The sequence below is a fragment of the Leptodactylus fuscus genome, chromosome 5 (assembly GCF_031893055.1).
Source record: "Leptodactylus fuscus isolate aLepFus1 chromosome 5, aLepFus1.hap2, whole genome shotgun sequence".
In the NCBI taxonomy this organism is placed as follows: Eukaryota; Metazoa; Chordata; class Amphibia; order Anura; family Leptodactylidae; genus Leptodactylus; species Leptodactylus fuscus.
In genome coordinates this window covers 148,337,388-148,364,966 of record NC_134269.1, presented here as the reverse complement: position 1 = coordinate 148,364,966, position 27,579 = coordinate 148,337,388, and the positions used below count along the sequence as shown (strand labels likewise).

Sequence of the window (27,579 nt, the reverse complement as noted above, 5' to 3'; positions counted from 1 at the left end):
GCTCCAAAAAAACTCCACACAATCTGCAAAAAGAAAAAAGCTGTGTTTCCTCATCATGGGGCCTTAACCTAACTATGAACTGATCACAAAGCATGGCACACTGACAAACTATGTATGAGGCCTTACTAGGTTATACATGTCAGGAGTACGAACAGTGGGCATTTATAGCATATCCACATGGCCAAAATGAGAGCACCTATTGTATCATTTAGATTAATTTTATAATTAAAAACAAAAAGAGGTTTGCATAACATCCATGTTTAGAGAGGGTTGGCAATTGAAGGAATATAATATTTAAGTAAAGAAATACTGATCTTCCAGTCTTTCTGCTGCAAGCTTCTGATCAGCCATGTTCTGTCTTCTCGATTGTGGTGGAGGATTGGAACGTTTCATAAGCTTCCTCCCTACCTGGTGACGGATATTGTAATATATTAGCAGCATAATGTAAAATGGCTTCTGTTAATGTATTTTATTCATTTATATCAGCAACCAAACTTGTACATTCTTAGTGGTTTAAAGCGGACTTGTTATTTCTGGTGACTTTTCAGAATAAGCTTATAGGTGTATTCAGAATTAATTGACACTATATTTGCCCATTGTGTGACTGAGTTTTCCTCCCCATCATTGTATGGCAGAGTTTTTCTCCCTGTCCAGTCTCTGTGAGTTTTCCCTGATCTTTGAGTAGTTGAAGATTAGTTGCTATACCGTCTCCCTAACATAGAACATGCAGATAAAATTATTCCTTGCCGTCATCTCTTGTAGCCACATTTAGGACATTATACAAGTGCTGCCACTAGTTACTAGTAATCGGGCATTACATGGAAGTTCATCTCATTTGGCAAATTATTCAATTAGAAAATAGTCTTATGCATACAACATACTTCTAATTTCTTACAGAACATTTTCCAGTATGAATACACTAGAAAACCAAGTGTCCACTGGATGTGCAACATTTTCCCTAGAAGCATTGTATTACTTACACTAGGTTAACACCAACCGCTTCTCCATTGTTCTGGACCGTCAGAGGACAAGAACAATGGAGAGTCGGAATGCTAAAATAGTGGTAACACACAAAGTCTGACCATAAAGGGATCTGTCTATTGTTCATAGTTTTGTTCTGAAACCGGCAGAGGAAAAAGGCCTTTTCATGTGACAGTGAAAAATGGCTGCATTGAAATCAATTGATGTTAGTGGGGTTATTCACACGACTGTTTTTTTTTCTAACATTCAAAGTGGGCCTCGATGCCTTTCTTGAGAAAAATATCACTGGTTATGGTCTCTAGATTTTAAGGACACGTTGATCCAGGTTTTTTTTATACTGACTGCCAGATTTGGAGTCGGGAAGGAATTTTTCCCCCTGAAATAGGGCAATTGGCATGAGCCTCATGGGGGTTTTTGCCTTCCCCTGGATCAACACTGTAGGGTTACAGGTTGGACTTGGACTAATGTCTTTATCCAACCTCATTAACTATGTAACTTTCTGCTTTAATGGGCTGTTAGGACATGTCTTATTGTTGGCTTTTTTCACAGATCATTCCATAAACTCAAGTCTTGAGGGATCCGTGAAACAGGAGCCACATGGGTACAAATCGGGCATAAAAAATGGTTATTTTTCACAACTGATTTGCATCACAGTGGTGTGATTAAGACCTTATTCACACAACAATGAAAAATGGCTGGTTTTGCAATGGATGTCAGTCATTTTGAGAATACGTTATTGTGTCTACATGACTGTTTTTCACATGCTATGTTTAATTTCACAGACATGAACCCTATAGAAATCCATGGATCTGTTTTTAATGCATGTAAAATGGAATGCTGTTTGTTTTACAGTCATTAAAAATGGATAAGTGGGTCAAAAGAGAGAGCCCAATGAAGTTAATTTTTTTTTTTTTCACTGACAGTTAAAAGCTGATCGAAAATGTGCTACACTCGCCAAAAAAAACCTGGAACGGATGGAAAAATGGCCATTAAACATGAACATGTACATCTGTTTTTAACAGCCGCTAGATCTGTAAAAGACGTCACTGTTGTGTGAATAGGGCCTTAGAGCGCTTTCACATGAATATATTCCGGACTTAACAATCCAGTCTGTGTTGGTCACATTTCCCGGTCTGACTGTGGTCCACTAAACTGAATTCACAGAATCTTACTGAAACTCACAGCATAATAAATTACTCATATTGAAAATTTAGCTCACAGGAGCCACAGTCAGGCAGCTGACAACAGACAATACATGTCAACCTGAATACGTTCATGTGAAAGGGCTCTAAAACTGCCTCACATAATAGAACGCAGAGGGCACCTGGCTCCATAGTACAAAGCTGCAGGGACTGTTCTAACATGCATGTGGCTTCTAATAATGTAAAAATAATGATTATCATGAGAAGTGTTTAAGTCTTTTTTGTTTTTTAACTATTGCATAGCGGATTCTCTTTCTAAATCGCGGCACCGACTCCAGTCCCTGCTGCAAGATGCTTATATCTAGGGATGGGCAACTAACAAATAATAGAAATGGAGAGTCGGTTCAGTAAATCCATATGAACTTGCTCACATCGATCCAATTATTTTTCATCTATGTCATCCTGTCTCCCATTGGTTTTAGCTTAAGACCTGCATGTTTGATTCAAGCCTTAGGCTGTCTTATCGATCATGGGATCATTCATACGAACAATCCCAATATTAATGAAACCTCCCTGTTAAAGGAGCGCAATGAGTCTGTGCAAGTTGGCTTATGATAAGCCAAAAGCCAATCGTGTATTGATATTTTTGTCTAACAGCCAGATGAAAATATCCAGCCTGACCAATCTGGTTTTGGTAAACTAAACCACAACCATGTCAGATAGTCAGTTGTTTGTTGTGTGTGTGTGTGTGTGTGTTGGATATCACAATTACATGCCACATGCTTGATATTTTTATGGTTAGATGTTAGTTGTATATAGCACTTATTTGACTATCCTGAAATAAAAAGCCTACGAGAAACACTTCCATGTGAGAGAAAATAGAAGTCTCCTTTGAGAATCCGTGTCTGCTTCAATTTGTGCTCTGAGGATGCACTAGAATCATTGGCAAGGGCATTGGACTTCTGAAACACCAATTTTCTACCAGATATTGTTTAGTAATTTATAATATAAAATACATAAAACTTTAAAAAAGTGAAAATTTTAAATTAAAGGGGTTACCCGGGTTTCTAGTATTGATGTCTTATCTTGAATAACCCCTTTAACTGTAATATAAAGTCTATTGTCGCCATAGGGTATGACTTGAACGATTCATGTGGCATTCGGCTGAGGAAAGGTTTGCAGGCATAGATATTAGACCTCCATCTGGATGATCTTTAAACAATTTTGCACCTGCAATACATATTAGAATGATATAGTGTTATATACTTACAGTTTTGCATGAAGATGCAGTTGCTCTTTCCATGGCTCGGATCATGCGTTTTTCTTGTTTTTCTAATTCATCCTTCAGTCTTTCTTGGCGAGTTCTGAAACAATTTATTAATGTTTTACATAATTTAATGTAAACAAAAGTAGTAGAGGAGCGATGGAAGTTTTGGGAACAAATAATAGAAAAGAACACCATTAAAAATGGCAACATTATTTCTTTTCCATAAAATCACAGGAACAGGTGAAGGTGTCTTAGGCTAAGGCCCCACATTGCAGAAACGCAGCATTTTTTGTTGAAGATTGTGCTGCGTTTTTTTGAGGAAAGAATGGTATAAAAGGATTGGGAAATATATATGAAGTTCTTATACTTCTACCTTCTGCTTAATCCACCCCTGGCTTTGGCTCAAAAAACTGCAGTAAAATCTTCAACAAAAACAGCTGTGTTTCCGCAACATGGGGCCTTAGCCTTAGGGCCACAGGGGGTTCACTAGTTCACGTCGTGGCTTTCTGCTCTAGATTAGGCCCAAATGAATGAGCCTAGTCCGGAGGATGGTGTCATGAGGCAGATGCTGCGGCTGAATCCGCTTGAAAAAAGGGCAGATCGCTTCTTTTTTCTGCGAGCGGGAACAAACCACTTGCGGAAAACGGAAGTGACCAACTCCCATTGATTTCATATTGGGATCACAATGTATATTTATTTTCCTATCAGTATGTAGAATGGGAGGAAATCCATGCAAACATGGGGAAAATATACATACTCCTTGCAGATGTTGTTCCTGGTGGATTCGGACCCAGGACTCCAGAGCAGCAAGGCTGCATTGCTAACCACTGAGCCACCGTGTTGCCCCAGAGGCAACAGGATTTTGACGCGGATTCCATGTCAAAATCCTGACCATTTTGCCCCATGTGAACTAGGCTTTATTACATTTCTGAAGCGGACTAAAAGGCTACATTTTGTGAGGCCTCAATCTAAAGCCAAAAAACCATAGCATGTTAATTTTATCTGCACCATTTTCTACATAGACTTAGATGGTAGGAAGCAAAAATATACAGAGGAACAGCAGTGACAAACACAAGCATTTCGCAGAATTTTTTGCTGCTGCATTTTTCCTAGCTTTTTTTTTTTTTTTCCAACATCTTATGTTTCTTTTTACATGTGGCAGTCTCAGAAGCTCCATACAAGTGAATGGAGCGCCGGTCACACAAGCATTTCCTTCCTTTGGGGCTCTGAAACATAAGAAAGCTATGGTTTGTATTCTTCCAGCAGCATCTACAGCAGTATGGGAGCGGTTTAATGTAGTTGGGGGCAGTGATAGACTCCCTTGAAGATGGTCTAATCTACCTTTGCACTGTCTTAAACTTAGTTAATTTACCTCAGCATTCCAAATGTAATTAAATCTGCATTCAGTTCTGAGGACACAGGTGCTTTTACTTATAAGTAAGAGAAACACAATTTCATAACTTATCAGCTGCTAGCATATCAATAGATCTTGGACAACTACACACATATATTCTTGGGAACGGCCTGTTTCAGTTCCAGCATGTCTGTACCCCCAATACACAAAGCAAGGTCTATAAAGTTATGATTGGGTGAGTTTGGTGTGGAAGAACTGACCTGCACAGAGTCCTGACCTCAACCCTATTGAATACCTTTGCCATAAATCAGAATGGAGATTGTGAGCCAGACCTTCTCATACAATATCAGTGTCTGACCTGAAAAATAGGCAAACATTCCTAGACACTCTCCGAAATCTTGTATAAATCCTTTCCAGACTAGTGGAAGCTGATTTAGAATTGGATATCATAAAAGCACCTATAGGTGTAATGTGTAGGTGTCCCAATACTTTTGTCCAGTGTATGTACAGACCTCTACTGTAGAACTACAACAACGCAGCATATAACAAGATCTCAAGCATTAATGTAAAAATTACCATTCACTGTGCCTTGAAGAGACCTGGCAAGAAGACCCATGTTCAATATCTACTCTGCCAATAAATTGGATGAATTGAATTCATATATATTTACCTCATCCTCCTTTCCCTTTGCTTTGCCTTTAGTGCAGCTGAAACAATTTCCTTTGGAAGTGACTCTAGTATGTCTTGCAATTCTCCAAGTCGATTTTCAATGCTTGATAACATTTGCACAGTGTTTATCGTAGCCTGGGCCTCACCTATGCAACATTTATATACATCTGTAATTTTTTTCTTCAGGGTGGATAATACTTTATCCTGTTGTTAAAAAAAACCAAACGTATTTGTATAAACATTTGTGCAGTTCTTGTGTATTTAAAGAGTACCTTTCATGTCCTATGACATTAGCAGTGTTATATGCCACTAGAAAACTGACAGTGCATGAATTCAGTACCTGTCAGCTTTGCCGGTGTGTGCCCCGGTTGTAGAGATATTGCTGGCGTATATCATAGCACTGTCAGTGCGGCCTACCTTACAGCTTAGCATCGTCACTGGGGGATCTGAGACAGCGCTTAAGATTTCTGGCTGGGGTGACAACATGTAAGCCCACAGTGGGGGCTGAATGCCCCCTCTGGCACGCGTCCCATAGGCTGGCCACCACGGCCCTAACCCATCTATCTGTGGTATTGGGTTGACATACTGGTTTCTGGTGACAGACATCATTTAATAATGAACAAGCAGTAAACAATACATTTTAACATTCTAATAGAAAACCATGGAGACATACACGGTGATATGGTTTATGGACACAGAGATGTCACATCGATACAAGAATCCAATGGTTCTTGTAGATGTCAGCTGCAGTGATATTATTTGAGTACAACATAGGGCTAGTTCATATCTGCACCCGGCACTCCGTTCTGCAGGTTTCCGTTTCCTGCATAAAACAGAGCAGGAGACGGAAGCCTGCAGGAGTCTTTCTCACCCATTCATTTGAATGGGTGAGAAAGCTGTCCGGCCGTGAGTGGCGGTGAGCGTTTTACGCTCTCCACCGCGAAACCGGGTTTTTTAATCCGGACACAGAGTCGGACATGCAGTACTCTGTGTCCGGATTTAAAAAAAACAGTTTCGCGGCAGAGAGCATAAAACGCTCACCGCCGCTCACGGCCGGACCCGGTCTGTGCTTTCCGTCTTCTTGCATGTAGAAGACGGAAAGCACAGAACGGAGTGCTGAACGCAGGTGTGAACCTAGCGATAGTGCTGTTATATGTTCTCCATTTAGTGATATCATCCAGTTTTTTTGCTACAACGTTTCCTTTCTTCAGTATAGACAGAAAAAAAATTACCTGATCTTCTAAACTCATGTTCCCAAAAGAATACATCTTAGTTTTCAGCTCGAGTTCTGCAATCTGTTCTTGTTCTCTAGCCAGAGCTTCTGAAAACATGTCCTTGTGTTGATTAAGAATTTTTATTTTGTGGTTCCTATAAGTCACACAGTCGAGAATAAGAACAAAGAATACTTCATCTGAATTGTGTATTAATGACAATTGTTTGGGATATTTGAAATGAGAACATCTCAGCTAACATATACTGTACACTAAACCTGTTATACAGTGCAGATATAATACTTTGTAAGGCTGAGGCCATATGTTACAGAAAAGCTGCAATTTGTGTTGCTGAAATTTTATTTAGACAAAGGCAGGAGTGGCTTCAAAAGGAATGAGAAATATAAAGAAAGCCACTATACTTCTCCCTTCTGCTAAATCTACTCTAGTCTTTGGCTAATAGAAAAAAACAGAATTTATGCAACACGTGGCCTCAGCCTAAAGGGGTTTTCTGGTCTAAAGAGAAAGGACTCTGTGTAGTAGTTCCAGGTTAGTGCTGATCAGCTTCCATTCACCTGACAAAACCTCCTAAATACAAATGTCTAGACCAGAGAACCTAAAACAAATACAGAACCCCGAACACTTTCAAAGGAGCTCCAGCAGCTCGCACTCTACTTCTCATTCGGTAGCTTGAGGACCTCCACAGACCTGGTCATTTGATCATTTCTGTGTATGTCCTTCAGTGGTAACTGCAGGAAGGGGTTAATATGGTACATAGAAAATGTAAGCATATAATTGGAATTCTTATGTAAGAAGATAAAGACGCTCACATTCTTTCCTGACTTATGATCTCTCTTGATTTGATTTCTTGCATAGTTTCCTCTAATTCTTGAGCCTTTTTTAACAAAATTGCATTTTGCTCTTCAAGATCTGCCAAAATCTTAAGTAGCTGTTGAGGATCAGTGAAATATAGTTCAGGCTCCTGTGTAGAGATAATAGAAGATTATATTTATAGCAAATACTACATTTCACAATGTGTCAGACACAGATATTATGGCACATAGGACATAAATAACAGCACAATGGCAAATAAGTAATCCTTGCTTTACTCCTTGACTCTTGTCAGCTCATATAATGTATGTATAAACAGCACTTATCTAGAAAACTCATGAAAGTTAATCAGGCAGATTTATTAAACTGTCTGAAAGAAAAATAGTCTTTTTGCCCATAACCAACAATCACATTTTGGATTTTGCTTTTGAAAAATGAAAGCTGTGCAATGACTGGTTGCTATGGGCAACATGGAGAGTTTTTCATTTTGGCCATTTAATAAATCATCTCCACAGATTATCCTTCTACAGATGCAGCTAGTACCAAGTCTTTAGGCAATGCTCCCCGAGAAGAATGATGATAATACCTCGCCACCTGAAAGAAGATAGCAGTCTTTCTAGCCAATTATCCAGTAAATAAATGCTAGAGAAATCTCTCAAGATTGGTTTAATCTCATATTTACAGCTCATTACAGTCAAATCTTAGTAATCAGATCTGTCTTGTAACAAGCTGCGCACATGGACTTTCCATCTCATGGATTGTTTCCTCATTATATAAACAATAAGACCATGAGGGTTGATGATTTTGTAGCGGAATGCATTTGGATGACATCTGAGTGTCATTCACGTGTCTTCTGTCCCCCATTGACTTTGGGGTTTTTGTTCTGAGGTCATAGCACAAGATAGGACCTGCTCTATAATTATCAGTTGGAAGACCATTGGTTGTGTGCATGAGGCTTGACATTTATTTGCTAAAACTGTTAACCTCTTTAAAGAGAAAGCTATTTTGTGTGCAGGGTCCCCTTTTTTGACAGGTAGATGGTATCGCCTCTTTGAGTCACCTACTGTCTGTAATGTCATCTCTTATTAGTGATAAGTGAACATCTCCCAAGTAATGTTCCCCTTTCGAGTCTTAAAGAGATTATCTGGTTTCTAGTACTGATAGTCTATCCATAGATTAGGCCATCAATATTAGATCTGTGGGTGGGGGTCCGGTGATCATGCTGCCACTTGCCATACAAACTGTATCAGTGAGTGTAGGTACTGCAGTGCTGTCCCAATGAAGTCTATATGCAGCACCATTACAGTACCTAAACTCAGTACTAGTTTAGCGAGTGAGCAACACAGCTTGTGGTATGTAAACATTACACCAAGGACCCATGCAGATCTAATATTGATGACCTAGTCTAAGGTTAGTCCATCGATACTAAAAAATGGATATCCCCATTTATAAATCTGCCCACATGCCTAAACCAAAGATTCATATAACTTTTCTACTAGGGCCTCGGTTCACCAACGCCCAGATTACTAAAGCCTGAGAAAAGTCAGTGTGTTGTTCTGTCAAACCTTCCTTCTCACCTGTACCCTAAGAATTAGGTAGAACCTCCCTAACCTCAAAAGTAGTAAAGTTACAAGGGGGGGCTTTCATCCCATAATACCTGCTACATTGGTATCATTTAGGCCTATATTCTCACTGTAAGATATTCTATTTTTTTTCTACAAGAATGCCTTCAAATAAGCCTAAAACATGAAATAATGATTATTCTAACCATTAACTCAATGTGACAATACAGGCTTACTTCTTCACTGTCTGAATCGCTAGTATGTGTTTCTCGCTCATCAGTAGAAGCTTCACTGGGACTTCTAGAATCAGATTCCAATAAAAATGTTAATTCTTTTGTCAGTATACTTCTTAATATTTCTTCATAGGAATCAAAGTAGTATTTTTCTGACACAGAGCCCCAAAATTGCAGTACAGGCATAGGTTTAAAACATAGACACATTTACTATTGAAAGCAGTTTTCTGCTGTAATAAAAAAGATAATTTTTTGGCACAGTGTATTTGTTTCAAAAATTGTCACTTTTCCCCTATTTTTTGCAGGTCAAGAATTCATAAATTAAAAAATAGGCGGAGTGTATGTGAGGCTGCCACGGAAAGGTGAGCCTCAGTGGCCTAGCTCATTTACAATTGCTTACACCATAAAACTGGCATAAGTAACAGGAGCAGGGACCACTATGGGGCATAATAGTGTGTGTAGGGGCCACTATGGGGCATAATAGTGTGTGTAGGGGCCACTATGGGGCATAATAGTGTGTGTAGGGGCCACTATGAGGCATAATAGTGTGTGTAGGGGCCACTATGGGGCATAATAGTGTGTGCAGGGGCCACTATGGGGCATAATAGTGTGTGTAGGGGCCACTATGGGGCATAATAGTGTGTGCAGGAATGTGGTTTGTGCAGGGAAGCGGTCGGGGAGGGGGGGAGCATGTCAAATGTTTGCCTTGCGGTCCAGCCATTCCTAGTTATGTAGTTAGATACTGATCTTCCTCTACGGATGGCTACAGGAAGCCACCATATTCTTCTTTACATCTTTTTGCATAGTGCACCAATTTGAAAAATAAAATAAATTATGGAGTAGTAGTGTATTTAAAGACAGGGATTAGGACTTGCCAACTGTCCATAGAGTTTGCAATGCCTGCTCCTGGGTTTATCTGCAAAATTTCCAACCTAATAATTAGGCTGAAAGCAGCTGCATATAAGCCCAATGGCAAGGATTGGATTGCAAGCTCCGTGGATAGATTGTAAGAACCAAAGACAAGTGGAGTGACAGGGCCATAAGTATTAGAGCACAAGCACACATTAGATGTGAGCTCAGTTATGTACAGTAGGGGCAGGCAAGTGCACTTTACTCAGCCTCCTTTATAGTAATACACTGGCCGTAATGCATGTGCTGTGGAGGAAGCTGAATGATGTGTAAGCAACTGGAAATAAATGAATAAATCTACTGCACAATATTGTATTACCTAATAGATGATCTCCTACTTTCAGTAACCGATGACCTACGAGATCTTTGTCCTCTCATAGGATCTGCTTTAGACAGTATCCTCATTAATTTTCCAGCTGCCCCTACAAGAGCAATAACTATAGCATCAATAACCCAATACAAAGAAATTGCTAATATGTATAATGCTATATTCACATAGCTAATTGCCTTTCCAGTCTGATCCATAAGAGGATCAGAACAACATGTTCCTTATTAATTATTACAAATTAAACAATCTGTCATAATGCACTTTAATGTTTTTGTTTGTTTTTTTATGGAAAAAATAATGGTTCAGTGTGTTAGAAAACAAATGTAAGGGACCATCACCAAAAAGGCAACATAAGTGTGAACCCAGCCTAATAAATGCAGTCGCATAAGCTTACAGATAGAGTTTTTTCAGTTTGTTAATAGGTGGCATATTGGATCTGAACTTAATCAGACAAACTCTTACATGAGGACTGGAGGCTTCCGCTACATATATTCTAGCTTCCACCCTGTGTTGAGCACATGATACACAGATGGATGGCAGCCAGATTGCTTGTCCAGTTTGCTACTTCTAGGACAAGCTGCAGCCTCACCTTGTGCTCTGTTATAGATCTATAACTAAACTTTAAAAGCGTAAAACATACTTATTACTGGTAGTAAAGGTAAGAGGAGTCTTTTTTCTCTTTCTTTTTTCTTTGCAGCTTCCCTGAGTATTCTTTTCTGATCTTGAGCATCCCGCCATTCTGATGGAGACAATTCCCTGAGGAAATGTTCATACAATTTGTACTCTTTAAGAGTCTCTTCACATTTGGCAATGTCTCTGTGGGTAAAAAAAGAATTACATTTAGTCCCTGTGAAGTACATGGAAACCATAAAGCCCCATAGTGATACCCCGAAAGAGCCCCACTAAGTGCTGAAGGAATGTACTGCTTTATTAATGAAAGGGAACCTGTCACAGAGGTAAAGCAAGTTGCAGACAGATTAATATGACGTAAATTAATAATTTAAGTTAAAAAAAATTTAAATAAACAAATTATAAATATAATCACATGTAAAGAAATTAGGTCTGCACTCCTTACATGTGATTGGACTTCTTGAGCTCCAGGAGTCCGGAGCCATTTGGCCGTGCACCCACTGGACTACATTTACAAACCAACAGAAGCGGTGAGCTATAATCTTTCCTTATAATTTTTTAAATTAAATTATAAATATACTGTATATCAATCTGCTCAGCTCCTCCTACTCTATACCAAAATGCCTATAGATTACACTGCATTTCCCATATGACTGGTTCACCTTAAGATAAAGGTGTTATGCTGTTATGGACACTTATCCCCTATCCACAGGACAGGGGACAACTGTCTGATCATTGAGGGCCTGACCCCTGGGTCCCACAGTGATCAAGGGGACATAGGACTGAAACGCCTCATAAAGCTACATTGTGTATGGAGTACCAGTGTGCCTGTGTACTGGGCATAAGTGTCCATAAGATACAACCCATTTAATGTCCATTGTAATTCTATAAAATATATCCTATAAAGAGATGGAGGGACAACTGTCAGATATGGGAGTAATCTAATACTAGAATAATCAACCAGAATCATCAAAACTGTGGAACTTGTCGAGTGAACAACAAATCACTTTTGTGAACACTCCCTTACACTTCATTGGTATCTGTAACTCGCACTGTTTGGAACCTCACTTGAAGATTCAATCAAAAATACTGGATAAAATAGCACAGCAAGCTGTGTTATTTTTGCCTAGTAAAATCCATTGCCACCTGACAAAAAGCCACTACCCACACCTTAGTGTGAACAAAGATCTAATAAATGATAAAACAATGGTTTCCTACAGGTACCACTAGAAAGAGGTCTTTTCTCCTGTTATTGCCTGTTGCATCGTTTAAGCATCAGGTGGTTATATATCCATACTAATATAATCAAAGAAATTTCGGGCACTCAATGAGTATGCTTCCAAAAGTGAATGTTTATTTTGACAAAACGTTTCGGTCTAGAAGACCTTCGTCAGTTTGTCGGTAGGAGATGTGAGTAGCAGGAAGCCAAATGTACACATGTGGGAAATCCAGAAATGAAGGTGTCTACATTTGGCTTCCTGCTACTCACATCTCCTACCGACAAACTGACGAAGGTCTTCTAGACCGAAACGTTTTGTCAAAATAAACATTCACTTTTGGAAGCATACTCATTGAGTGCCGGAAATTTCTTTGATTATACTGATATGGCGGTGAGAGGCTATTTCCAGGCACCAGCATAACACCGAGTGACGGTTCATTATCTATATATCCATACTTACATCATCCGTATATATATATATATATATATATATATATATATATACATACTGTACATCAACGAGCTTTATGGTTAAGTCTGTCTTGCTTATACCAATATAGTTTTGACAGAACTAACCACCACAGGGCCGCCATCTTGACACAGGACGGCCCTGTCATTTGCCACCCACAGTTCATTATCTTTATATTATATATATATATATACATATATATATATATATATATATATATATATATATATATATAAAGATTATGCATGTTATGCCCCTTATTTTCCCATCTATATGAGCTCATATTATTAAAAAAAACCTTACCCGTTACAGATACTCAACAGTTTTCATAGTGGGGTACAAGATGGCGGATGGAAGACATCTAATGGGACCTTGCCATTTGGCTGTATGGGACCTACATATTCCATATTGCTGCCCTGAGTCATAGTTATATACAGTACTTACATGAGCACTTTACTCTGCCAATAACCTCAGCCTAAGGTTTGGCTACACCTTAACTCATAAGTAGTCATTAAGAGCCATGCTGGAGCCTTACCTTTTTAGTGTCAGAATTTCTGCAGCGACCTTCTTGATTTCTGCAATTTTTTTGAGTTTGACTTTTGTTTTTTGGTCTGCACTGTAAGGAAATAAAGACTGTATAATAAACAACGTAACACTATGTTTACACTTGTACTTGGGTGGACTAACGGACCGCTAAAACAGTGGACACAAACAGCGACCAATGGACCACATGGAATAAACTGAAATCAGCAGACAAAAAAATTGTCCCCCGACCCTGGTCTATAGTCTCTCACTCTGCCAAATCAGTATCCCTACGCTATGCTGAGGATGGCCCAATAGGCCGAAACAGCGCTGTCCATAGCTGGGAAGCTGTTCCTTTTGGGACAGAAATACTGATTTGGCAATTAAATCCACATTATGATTAAAAGACTTTATAACTGAGTCGTTCATGATGTTAAGGATGCTGCCCTCTATAGGGTGGTGTACAGAGTGCACTCTGTTCTCCTAATTCCATCCTGGAGAATAGATTTGCATATTTTTTACTCAGAATCCCTAGCGGAGCAGGAATGACTTGTAAGTCTCCGTACTGCCTATGTAGGCAAACACTCTCCCTGATGTGTACAATTGTCCCCTGACCCTGGTCTATAGTCTCTCACTCTGCCAAATCAGTATCCCTACGCTATGCTGAGCATGGCCCAATAGGCCGAAACAGCGCTGTCCATAGCTGGGAATCTGTTTCTTTTGGGACAGAAATACTGATTTGGCAATTAAATCAACATTATGATTAAAATACTTTATAACTGAGTCGTTCATGATGTTAAGGATGCTGCCCTCTACAGGGAATTAGGGTTCTCCTAATTCCATCCTGGAGAATAGATTTGTATATTTTTTACCCAGACAAAAAAAGTCAGACTTGCAGCAATTTTTCATCCAGCGATTTTGGTAACTTGTCATTTATAAACTGTCCTAGCATATGACATTGAATTAACTCCACTCACTCAATTTTGCGCTCACCCTTCACTCAGGCTGCAAACTGATCATAAATTACATTCCAACACAGTGCACACAACCCAAATACACGCTGCCACCACTACTGACCTTGGGCTCAGCAGAAATCCCACTCACATATTCATGTGTTTCTCCATCAGTCAGATGCAAACACACTTTATAAAAAGTAATTGGTTCATAGTGAAAACAAAAAGTGCAGTTTAATTTAACAATTTAATACCCAAGCGGTTCAGTGCTATAAGTATATATATATATATATATATATATATATATATATATATATATATATATACTAGAGGGAGGACCCGGCTTCGCACGGGTATATTACATTTTATGTTTGTGTAGTGGCCCCATAAGAAATGTCCAATTTTGCACTGGTGTATTTTGTATGTGGTTTGTGTGTATGTCCATAAGCGTCATGTGATTATGTGTATCTCATTTTGGATATCAGTGAAAAACCTGTGATCAGTTGTTATGGATACCTTGAGTAAAGCTGTATCTAATCCTTCCCCGTGTAGTACTGTGTTTAGACGCAAGTATCTAATCCTTGCTGGTGTGGTACTGTGTGCAGATGCACATATCTAATCCTCCGGCGTGTGGTACTGTGTGCAGATGTGTGTATCTAATCCTCCCCCATGTGGCATTGTGTGAAGAGGCACGTATCTAATCCTCCGGTAAGTGAAACTGTGTGCAGACGTGCATATCTAATCTTACGGCATGTGGTACTATGTGCAGACGCGCGTATCTAATCCTCTGGCGTGTGGTACTGTGTGCAGACAGGTGTATCTAATCCTCTGGCGTGACGTACTGTGTGCAGATGCATGTATCTAATCCTCCCCCGTGTGGTACTGTGTGCTGAGACGCTTATCTAATTATCTGACATGTGGTACTGTGTGCAGAGGCATGAATCTAATCCTCCAAAGTGTGGTACTGTGTTCAGATGCACGTATCTAATCCTCCCCTGTGTGGTATTGTGTGAAGAGGCGCGTATCTAATCCTACAGCATGTGGAACTGTGTGTAGACGCACGTATCTAATCCTACAGCATGTGGTACTGTATGCAGACGCGTGTATCTAATCCTATGGCGTGTACAACTGTGTGAAGATGTGCGTATCTAATCGTCTGACATGTGGAACTGTAAGCAGATGTGCGTATCTAATCCTACGGCATGTGGTACTGTGTGCAGACATGCTTATCTATTCCTATGGTGTGTGGATCTGTGTGCAGATGCACGTATCTAATCCTCCCCTGTGTGGTATTGTGTGATGAGGCATGTATCTAATCCTACGGCGAGTGGAACTGTGTGTAGACGCGCGTATCTAATCCTACGGCATGTGGTACTGTGTGCAGATGCGCGTATCTAATCCTCTTGCGTGTGGTACTGTGTATTGAGACGCGTATCTAATTCTCTGGCTTGTGGTACTGTGTGCAGATGCGCGTATCTAATCCTCCAAAGTGTGGTACTGTATGCAGACACACGTATCTAATCCTTCCTTGTGTGGTATTGTGTGAAGAGTCGCATATCTAATCCTACGGCATGTGGAACTGTGTGTAGACGTGCGTATCTAATCCTTTGGCGTGTGGTACTGTGTGCAGATGCGCGTATCTAATTCTTCCCTGTGTGGTACTGTGTGCTGAGACGTGTATCTAATTCTCTGGCTTGTGGTACTGTGTGCAGAGGCATGTATCTAATCCTCCAAAGTGTGGTACTGTATGCAGACACACGTATCTAATCCTCCCCTGTGTGGTACTGTGTGAAGAGGTGCATATCTAATCCTACGGCATGTGGAACTGTGTGTAGATGCACGTATCTAATCCTACAGCATGTGGTACTGTGTGCAGACGCGTGTATCTAATCCTCTCTGTATGGTACTGTGTGCTGAGACGCGTATATAATTCTCTGGCTTGTGGTACTGTGTGCAGAGGCATGTATCTAATCCTCCAAAGTGTGGTACTGTATGCAAACACATGTATCTAATCCTCCCCTGTGTAGTATTGTGTGAAGAGGCATATATCTAATCCTACGGCATGTGGTACTGTGTGCAGACGCGCATATCTAATCCTCTGGCGTGTGGTACTGTGTGCAGATGCGCGTATCTAATCCTCTGGCATTGGGTACTGTGTGCAGATGCGCGTATCTAATCCTCCCCTGTGTGGTACTGTGTGCAGATGCACATATCTAATCCTCTGGCATGTGGTACTGTGTGCAGATGTGCGTATCTAATCCTCCCCCGTGTGGTACTGTGTGCTGAGACATGTATGTAATTCTCTGGCTTGTGGTACTGTGTGCAGAGGCATGTATCTAATCCTCCAAAGTGTGGTACTGTGTGCAGACACACGTATCTAATCCTCCCCTGTGTGGTATTGTGTGAAGAGGTGCGTATCTAATCCTACGGCATGTGGAACTGTGTGTAGATGCACGTATCTAATCCTACAGCATGTGGTACTGTGTGCAGATGTTGATATCTTATGCTCTGGTGTGTGGAACTATGTGCAGATGTGTGTATCCAATCCTTTGGCATGTGGTACTGTGTGCAGACGCATGTATCCAATCCTTCGGCATGTGGAACTGTGTGCAGAAGCGCGTATTTAATCCTCTGGTTTGTGGGACTGTGTGCAGACGCGTGTATCTAATCCTCTGGCGTGTGATACTGTGTGCTGACCTGTGTATCTAATCCTCTGATGCATGTATCTCAGTTTGGATATCAGTGTTGGGTTGTGTATGTGGAGTGACCGTGTGTATTGCAGTTGGAATATGAGTGAAAGACTTGCAGGTTTGTATTGGCTAAGGGGGGGGGGCATTGTGTTTGGAATGCTGTATCTCAGCAACGGTACGTCCGAGCGAGTTGGAGTCTCGTCTTAAACCTTCCCGGATATCTGAAGTATCTCTGTACCAAATTTGGTGAAGATCGGTGCAGTCGTTTGGTTCGCATTAGAGCACAGACAGACAGACAGACAGATAGACAGACAGACAGACAGACAGACAGAAATTCAATTTTATAATATAGGGAGATATATATATATATATATATATATATATATATATATATATATATATTTTATTTTTTTATTTTTTTTAATTATTTTTTTTTTTAAATAAGAGGAAAAAAAAACTAATAACTCAAAGTCTTTTGTAATGTGAAGCTCATGTCTGATACTTAGCCACAGCCCATCCAGGGTACCTCTTCTTCCTCCTTTCCACACCTTGGAAAGCTGGGAAATCACTGGTTTCATCAGTGAGATACTCATCTTTCCACACCTTGGAAAGATGAGTATCTCACAGGTGGTCATGAGGTCACTGTCCAGACACAACTTCCCCTCTCTTATGCCAGGCTGCTTATTGATGGAGGGCCAAGAATTTTTAAAGCAATAAACCTGTCTTGGCAGTATATCTGGTCATGTGATGCAGGAAGAAACAGATCACCTTTCACATCCCCTGATATTACTTGTATACAAACATTCTAATGTAATAAACAATGACACATGCATAAATACTATATTCACTAATGCTATATACATTCGCAATATATCAACAATATAATCCAGTAATGATACACAAGTGGGGCTTCTTTCATCACAGGCATTCAATGTGACAGTCTCGAAACGTAAATTCTGGCGCAGATGTGCACCCAGCCTTAGGCTTCATTCAAATCATGTTATTTATATCCAGTTATAGAAAAAATAGATGCGTCCAATTTTGTAACCATTAAACAGATCTGCTAAATTTATGTTAAAAATGTGATCTGAATGGAGCCTAAACTAGTTAAGAAAAAATGTATGCAGATACTTACAGTTTCACAGCCTCCACTACATTTCTGTCACTTTCCTTCAAAAACTCTTCAAATCTTTCTGTCTCCTCTTCAAGTTTTCGCTCAGCATCACTTATTTTTTCTTTTTCTTTTGAAAGAATTGCCTTCATCTCTTTTATTGCATCTTGCTTTGTGTCTATAGAAAACTACATGAATAAGACAGTTCAATATCACAAATAGCAGCCTATACCTAATAATGCTTAGGCGGCACCAACCATTAGCAAACCTCACAACTGTTCTGGATTCTGCAGGACAGTCCTGGATTCTGGGTCATGTTGGCAGGAAGTATGCCAGAGGTATGCTAGAGAGGACGCAGATGAGATGAATACAGTGGTAAAGCAGGAACAGACAGCTCCTGCCTCACAACTGTTTTGCTGCGTACTCCAGCATCAGGAGCTGTAGGCGCAATGTGATGATGTCACTCATATCACACCTACAGCTCCCTCAACCCTGCGGGACAAGAGACCTGAGATAGCAGCAGGGGAGTGAGGAGAGGTGAGTATCAGTGTTTTTTTTATGTTAAACGTTGGCGGATGAAGAGGGATATTAAACTGTGGGGGCACCTGGCGGGGGGACAATAAACTGGGGGGAACAATAAACTGAAGGGTATATGAGGGGGAAATTAAACTTCAGGGGCATATGAAGAGGGACATTAAACTGTGGGGGTAGATGGAGGGGGGACAATATACTGGAATACGCATATAAGGGGTATATTAAACTGGGAGCATATGAGGGGGGCATTAAACTTTGGGGGCAGATAGAGGAGGATATTAAACTTTGGAGACAGATAAAGGGGACAATAAACTGGGGGGCAGATGAAGAAGGACATTAAACTGGGCGAAGAAGGAGGGGCATTAATCTATGGACAGATGAAGAAGGACTTTTGCTTATTTTAATATTCTGTTGGCTACAGGAGACAAAATGAAAAGCAAATTGAGTTGAATTTTAATTTTTGCATGCGATCACATTATTCTGGCTGCTAATCTTAAATTATTTCATTATTATATTTGTTCTCGGTTGTTAAAATACCTGAGTACGAAACATTTCTCTCTTCTGAGCGATGTAATCTCTTAAATATTGGTTTCTGATCCGGTAACCTAAACAAAAATTTAGAAAAACTTAATAGGCAACACAATACAAATGCAAGTGAAAGGTTTATGAATAGTGTTGATCTACAGTGCTGCGCCAAAATCTTAGGAAGGTGTTGAAAAAATGCTGAAAAGTAAGAATGCTCGTGTTAATAGGTTATTTTTTTAAAATTAAAGAAATACTACGTGAATGAACAAAAGAGACCCGAGACAGAGCAGCAGGGGAGTGAGGAGAGGTGAATATCAGTGTTTTTTTTATTTTAAACATTGTCGGATGAAGAGGGACATTAAACTGTGGGGGCATGGAAATCTAAATCAAATCAATATTTGATGTGATCATCCTTTGGAGGAGGAGTCCTTAAGTGATGATTTGGTCTCCACAGAACCCTGATCATCAAAGGATTTGAGCAAGCCTACATCCTCAGAAGATCTGTTATTAGTTCTCCAAGATGTTTGGAATAACCTCCCTGCCGAGTTCCTTCAAAAACTGTGTGCAAGTGTACCTAGAAGAATTGATGAACTTTGGAAGGGAAAGGGTGGTCACACCAAATATTAATGTGATTTAGATTTCTTTTGTTCAGTTATATATTTTGTTAATTGACAAAAATAAAATATTATTGTATCTATTTGTAAAAGCATTCTTAGTTTACAGCACTTTACACATACTTATAACTTCTGCACACTGGTGTATGCCTACAAAATGTTAATTATTCCTCAACTGTCATATTTCCTGTTTTGAAACAGAACGTGACCGTTCTTAAAAATAATATCTCTCTATTTGTTTCTAATTTAATAATGAAATAAATAGTTAAATTCTCATTATCTTTTTTTGCACTGTAATGAGGATACCATTCGTTAATAATATTGACTATTTCCCATGTCGGCCACCAGAGGGAGCTAATATGAAAAAGTGACCAAGTCACTTCGCTCAGAGATTCTGTAATTGGACATGGAGGTGTGCTTCATCTGAAGCTAATAAGCCATACCTGGCTCATCCTTTTAGAGAGAGAAACATTAAGGCTAAGGCCCAGTGGCGTAACTAGGAATGGCAGGGCCCCATGGCGAACTTTTGACATGGGGCCCCCCCGACACCGAAGATCTCAACCGAGTCCCTCCTACGCATTCCTGCGCGCTCTATTATGTCCCATAGTGGCCCCTGCACACAGTATTATGTCCCTTAGTGGCCCCTGCACACAGTATTATGTCCCTTAGTGGCCCCTGCACACAGTATTATGTCCCTTAGTGGCCCCTGCACACAGTATTATGTCCCTTAGTGGCCCCTGCACACAGTATTATACCCAAGAGTGGCCCCCTGCACACAGTATTATGTCCCTTAGTGGCCCCTGCACACAGTATTATACCCAATAGTGGCCCCTGCACACAGTATTATGTCCCTTACTGGCCCCTACAGGACTAAATACTGTCACCGCTGACCGCTATACCAGGACAAATTGTGGATAAAAAAAAATCTGGTCCTGTGCATTACAATTTAGTAACTCCATGTGCCTCATATTAATAGAAGTTAACCCCATCATCTCCCTCACATTAACCCCTGTCTGCCTCACCATAAGAGTTACTGATATGTGAGAGACATGGAGGTAATAATAAAGTATCTTCATTACTATTACCCCCAAATGTCTCACATATCAGTAACTCTTATGGTGAGGCAAACAGGGGTTAATGTGAGGGAGATGATGGGGTTAACTGCTATTACTATGAGGCACATGGAGTTACTAAAACACAAGTAATCCACCAAAATGCCTGATAGTAATAAGTAACCCCAGTACGTACCTGTGTAGCTTCAGTTTCATTTTCCTGGAGCAGCTTCTTCCTCTTCTCTTCTGTGCAGGAGCTCGGCAGGGATAAGCCCCGCCTCCTCCTCTCATTGGTGGGCAGAGGACAGACAGAGAAGGGGAGGGGGGAGAGAGGGGGAACGTCCTGCAGCGCTGACAGGAGCCAGACCTGCAGCTCCTGAGTCTCAGCCGTTGCTGCAGCTTCGGGGCCCCCTGTTGGTGGAAAGTATTCCACCAACAGGGGGCCCCGATCATTATACTCAGGGGTCCGAAAAGACCTCCGAGCATAATGATAGCAGCGGTAGCAGCTGTCACCGGGCCCCTAATGTCCCGGGCCCTGTGGCAGCTGCTACCGCTGCTATGGTGGTAGTTACGCCACTGCTAAGGCCCCACGGGCCATATCCGCAGCACTAAAGCGCTGCGGGAAGAACCGCTGCGTTAACGAATTGCAGTTTGTTCTGCAGCGCTTTTAAGAGAAAGTTCAAAGAGTTTTCCTCTGTGGACTTTCTCTTAACATTATATCTACGGTAAAGCCGCCGGCATTTCCGTATATATAATTGACATACTGCAATTTGCAAAGCCGCAACGGGCTTTGTCCGCACTGCGATCTTTTCCACAAAGTGGGGATGGGATTCGCATGAATCCCATCCACTTTGCCTGCACTGTACAATACCACGATTTTTCTTGCAGCGTCTTCGCTGCGGGCAAATCGCGGCATTTCCGGTCTGAGGGGCCCTGGCCTAAAACTATTACAAGTGTTTATTAAATATAGATAAAACTATGCATATGAGACCTCTAAGTCACTTTTTTGCAGTTTTACAGCTGTGACATAGTGATAAAACTGCGTGAGCTTGTATTTTTCATTACCATTTTTAATTATTTTAAGTATCATTCTTAGATGTAGAAGGACCCTATAGCAATGTCTTTCTGGAGCCGGTTGAAGAAGATATCCAGGCGTGTTCTTCCTCCAGATATGGAGAAACATCACTTTATGTCAATCAGGAAAGTTGAAAAGATAGAAGGCTATGCTTCCACAACCACATTAAAGTAAATTATAATGAATTTGTCTGGTTACAGTATAGGAGGCCTCACCCCCCTGCTAAGTGCCACCCAAAGCTGAATAAACTCTGAACTGTAGCCAGTTACATGAAATTAAAGAATGAAGTGATGAATAAAGTCAAAAAATATCTCACAACCTGGTGGTGAAAGAGACGAATGTTGATCGGATTTTTTAGACAACTGGTGTTTATCTTCATCTTCATTAGATCCTGCATCACTTTCTAGAATATCTATTACAGGAAATGAAACAGATTTTGCCCTGAAGGAATATGTTGTCTTATTGCAAACTTTCATATCTCTGAAGAGGATTTTGTTCTCCATCTATATTATATTTGAAAAAAAAAAAAATTAACAGCAGCAAAAATAAGGAGAGCTAATAATAAATACTATATAAGGCCTCATGCACACAACTGAGTGTGCTGCTTGAGGCTCTTCCGATGCTCTGTTCATACCAATATATTAAAACACTTTCTCTATGAATATTAACATATAATGGAGCATTGAAACATAATTTGGAAGAAGCTCAGGCTGCACACTTGGTAGTGTGCATAAGGCCTGTACTTCTTTTATTTTCTGTGGGCAGGCACATACTTGTACCATGTGACATATTATCTATCTATCTATGAAAGAACTACATCTCCTAGGAGTGCATGGCAGTCTGTGGGGCACATTTATCAATATTGGCCATGTTTGTACTGTAAAGATAATCCCTTAGAGGTGGCCCCAACCCAAGCCAGTTTGGTAGCATGGTGGATCCACTATCGGCTGCCTATGTCACACAGTCAACACACTGAAATGTAAACTCACCTTTGCTTCTACCTCTTTACTCCTAAAAGTAAGTAAGTCCTTATCACGGCACACAAAGGGGTTTGAGGTAAGGGCATCATGTTTCTTACATGTAACTGTAAAAAGATATGGGACAGAACTAAACATATTTACTAGATATTTAGAATATATTTACATGCAGTCATATGAAGAAGGGATACCCTAGGTATATATTTTTAACTAATATAAATATATATTTAATTTTTAGTGAGAAAGTATAAAAAGACATCATCTAAAGAAAAGGCCATTAAAGGGGATGTCAGGACATTTTTGAAGATGATGGTCATCAGTATCAGATCGCTGGGGAGATAATTGAACCCCACCTCCAGCCTGGAAGGTATACAGAAGACAGACCCGAGTCAGAAATCACTATTCATCGTATAATGGTGGCAGCGGAATACTGCAGCTCTGCTCCTATTGAAGGGAAAGGTAGTTAAACTGCAGTATACTGATGCCACCACTGTATAATGGACGACACCTTCTGCTTCCAGCTCTGTCTGCCGTATACCAGGCTCTGGAGGCTGGCCAATACAGCTGAAGCCCAGTTCACATCTGCGTTCAGTATTCCATTTGGGAAGTCTACTTGGGGATCCCACTTACTGAATACCGAATGCCATTAAAAAGCAGTGAGCAATGAAAACACATGGACCCCATAGACTATGATGCGGTCCGTTTGTTTTCTGCGTGGTGTCCGCACAAGTCATGCAAAGAGTAAAGTGCTGCAAGAAATACTTTTCTTTCCGCATGATTCATACATTGGTAGATGGCTATGTTTGGTCAAATTTTTACTTTGAGTTGGAGGATCACCAAAAGTATAGACTTATACTTTATATATTATCAGGTTTTCTCCTTTTTGGTTTCTATTGTTGTATATGCTATTTCTCATCATGCTGAAAACTTTCAGAATTGACTCAACATACCTGTACGATAATCTGAAAGGCGGGGAAGGGGAGCTGTATACTTAGACATGCTTCAGTCTGCAAACACATCAAAACATAATTATAAGATTGTGCGAAAGCTGTAGGGGATTTGGTTCACTATATCACAAAAATGTAGCTCTGAACTCTATAAAGATACACACCCATTGACAAAAAAATAACGCACCAAGGAGTCATTGGAGTGGAATGAAACTTAGATGTGTAAGTGTAATGATGATATCCTACTAATATTATAAATGTGAAAGTTTGTGTGTTTGGATGTTTGTTACTCAATTATGCAAAAATGGCAGAACGGATTTGGATGAAATTTGGCACATACACAGTCCAGTAACATTATTGTGACCACCTATCAAAATCCAGAATAACCAACTTTCGCAGAGCGGACCACTGCGAGACGTGCAAGAAGAGAGGGGATGTTGTGATGATGTTCACTGGGATGTTGAGCCATGCCGAATCCATTGGTGTGGCCAGCTGCGCCAGGTTACTGGGTTGAGCATTCATGGTGCGAACAACACGATCCGGAAAATTTGCTGGCCAAGGGAATACGGTAAACTCATCCTGGTGCTCCTCAAACCATGCACGAATAGTGTGAGATGTATTACACGTCGCTTTGTCCTGCTGGTAGATGCCATCATCCTGAGGAAAAACCATTTGATGTAGAGGTGAACATGGTCCGCAAGGATAGATGCACATTTGTGTTGATCCATTGTGCCTTCCACAATGATGAGTGCACCCAGATGGCTGATGACACGGGCCTTCTGCGATTGGTTATTTAACATTGACATCAATAGTAGGCGCCAGTCACATTAATATGACTGGACTGTGTGTGTATATATATATATATATATATATATATATATATATATATATATATATATATACCCAAAAATAATTGCTCTGTACCATGAACGCGCTTTGGCTACATGTACATGTAAAAGGGTTTGCTGCAGATTTTAAGCAACAAAATCTGCATGTAAACTGTATTGCCAATTTCACTACTCTCATTGAAGTAGGTGAGATCTGTAGTCGAAAACTGACATTGCGAAGTTGAAAATCCACACTATATGTCAATTTCTGTGGAGAAAAAAAATCTATATCGTACATGAGATTTAAAAAAAAAACACATTGTTTAAAAGTGCTACAGTATTGTGCTTCACATTTTCAGCATGAAATCTGCACATAATGTACAATATGTGGAAGTAGCCTCAATGTGAGTATAGACAGATGAAATAAAGTACTTGCTGGTGATAGCTATTAGAGATGAGCGAGTACTGTTCGGATCAGCCGATCCGAACAGCACGCTCCATAGAAATGAATGGATGCACCTGGTACTTCCACTTTGAAGGCGGCCGGCCGCTTAACCCCCCGCGTGCTGGCTACGTCCATTCATTTCTATGCGAGCATGCTGTTCGGATCGGCTGATCCGAACAGTACTCGCTCATCTCTAATAGCTATGTATCAAGGGACTTCAGTATCTTGCACCAACCTGACCTGTTATTAGTCTCCTCTAAACTGACAGTTTAACAGTCGCTGCATCCTTACGTATCACAAGTAGCCAGTAATAAGTCTGCAGAAGTGTTACAGCATACCGGTAGATGGTGCTAAGTGTATAGCTTTCAATAATACATAACTCCCAACTTTCAAAGGATAGAAAGATAGAAAGAGGGACATAATGTCAGAATTTAGTCCTACTTACTTCTACTTTGACTCTAGCCATTCCCATCCATTTCTCTTTGTTCCTCCACATGGTATAATACCCCTACAGTCACCCTTTACAATGTTTCATTCCAACTGCCCCAACAATATAAACAATTTAATGTTCACCTCTAGTTGCCCTCAGTTTAATGTTCTTCTCCAGCTGTCACCAGTTACATGTGTCCCTTCATTTGCCCCATAGTGTCATGTCCCCCTCCAATTGCCATCAGCTTAATGTCCCCATCAATCAGCCCTCAATTTAATGTCCCCCCTCCAGCTTCCCCTACAATATTATGCTTCTATCCTGATATCAACCATACATAAAAAACCCCACTAAGGGTAAGTTCACACTGAGTTTTTTGGTCAGGGTTTTGAGGCCGTATTTGCCTCAAAACCTGACCAAAAAGACGGCTCCCATTGAAATCAATGGGAGCAGCTCACGTCTTTTATCCAGGAGCTGAGATACTCATTCTTCAGGCCGAGTCACCTTGCGACACTTCCCTCCTCCGGACTAGGCCCATTCATTGGGCCTAATCTGGAGCAGAGTGCGCGGCTGGATGCTGGTGCAGTGCATCGGCTTTCAGTCACGGCTACCCGGTTTTTGGATCGGAACCTCAGGCGGGAATCTTGAGGGAACTGTAGTCGCGATGTGAGTGTTGGCATCACATTGTGCCTACAGCTCCCTGAGCACACAGGGCATGAATGGTGAAGCAGGGCTGTCTGCTCCGGAATTCCTCCAGAAGCGGATAAGTTGAGGCCAGGGCATACCTCCTGCTGACTAGGACAGCAGGACAGGACCCGGAATTTGGAACTGTTCTGCTGAATTGGCGGTGGTTGGGGGGTATGTAGGAGTAGGAACTACAGAGATATAGGGGATAATAGAGTAATTTGCAGCTGTTCTGGGTTTTTCAACATGTGCCTGGTTTTAGCATGCAAAAACTAATGTAAAACATTGATCAAAATAATGGAGAGTGAATAAGGCCTTATGTTACTTTATGTTGCACGATAAGTTAAAGCAATGATTGCGATTATAATTTTTAACGTGGTAAAGTTAAAAATTTTAGGGGGTGCTAGAAAATAATTGATTCTCCTAAGTGGGTGATAGACGAAATATGTTTGAGAATTTCTAGTCTAGCAGATCTATTACACATTTATGACATGCACTGTTGAAATGCCATAAGTATGTCTCCTGTGAATGCCCCTTTTATTCCTATTTAATTGAAGCCCTTGAAAGTGATATAATCTAAGGGTTGGTTCACACTAGCTTATGTGTTCCGTCCCGAAGGAGTCCGCATGAGGACCCCCCCAGACGGAATACAAGCGCAACTGCAAGCGCTGTACACTATAATGGGGTCTGTGTGCTTGCCGCACACTGCCCGCACGAATCATTTGTGCGGGCAGTGCGTGGCAAGCACACGGACCCCGTTAGGCTCCGTTCCCACTGAGTAACGCACTGCTCATTTAGACACGTAAACACGTGTCAGAGCGAGGCGCTTCAAAGCAGGTCCAATTGATTTCAATGGCTGCAGGCTTATGCACGCTACACATTGAAATCAATGGGAGGCTTTATAACCCATTGATATCAATGGGTATCGCGCGTAAGCCGGGACCCATTGAAGTCAATGGGATCTGTTTTGAAGCACCTTGCTCTGACACGTGTTTACATGTCTAAATGAGCGGCGCGTTACTCCTTGGGAACGGAGCCTTATAGTCTATGTGGTCCGTGCGCTTTAACTGCACAGCACTTGCAGTTGCGCTTGTATTCCGTCCGGGGGCGGTCCTCATGCGGACTCCTTCCGAACTCCTAAACTAGTGTGAACCGGGCATAAGACAGTGGCCTTTGGACTAGAAAAATTTATGCACAGCTGATGTAGAGCACAGACCCCAAATATTACTTAGGGGTTGCATTCCTGAACACTAGAGGGCACACTATGCAAACTATCTAGTTTAAAGAAAAAAAACTCCCCATAGACAGTAATATTCTAGTTAGTATTTTGCACCAGTATGTGTATGCTGAAACCGGGAAAGGAGTGTAAAGAGAAAAATTTAGCATGAAAA

At 40.8% G+C, this 27,579-nt stretch overlaps 1 protein-coding gene across 1 annotated transcript; it reads right to left on the bottom strand.

Moving 5' to 3' along the window:
* Positions 1-294: 294 nt before the first annotated feature.
* Positions 295-23,857, bottom strand: CCDC38 (coiled-coil domain containing 38). The gene is given in 15 exon segments (XM_075275878.1): positions 295-408; positions 3,394-3,487; positions 5,415-5,617; positions 6,646-6,781; positions 7,455-7,606; positions 9,254-9,327; positions 10,483-10,575; positions 11,069-11,084; positions 11,135-11,303; positions 13,341-13,421; positions 18,106-18,269; positions 19,153-19,220; positions 22,201-22,384; positions 22,871-22,965; positions 23,809-23,857. Coding segments are annotated over 15 exon segments (1,692 nt in total).
* Positions 23,858-27,579: the final 3,722 nt, after the last annotated feature.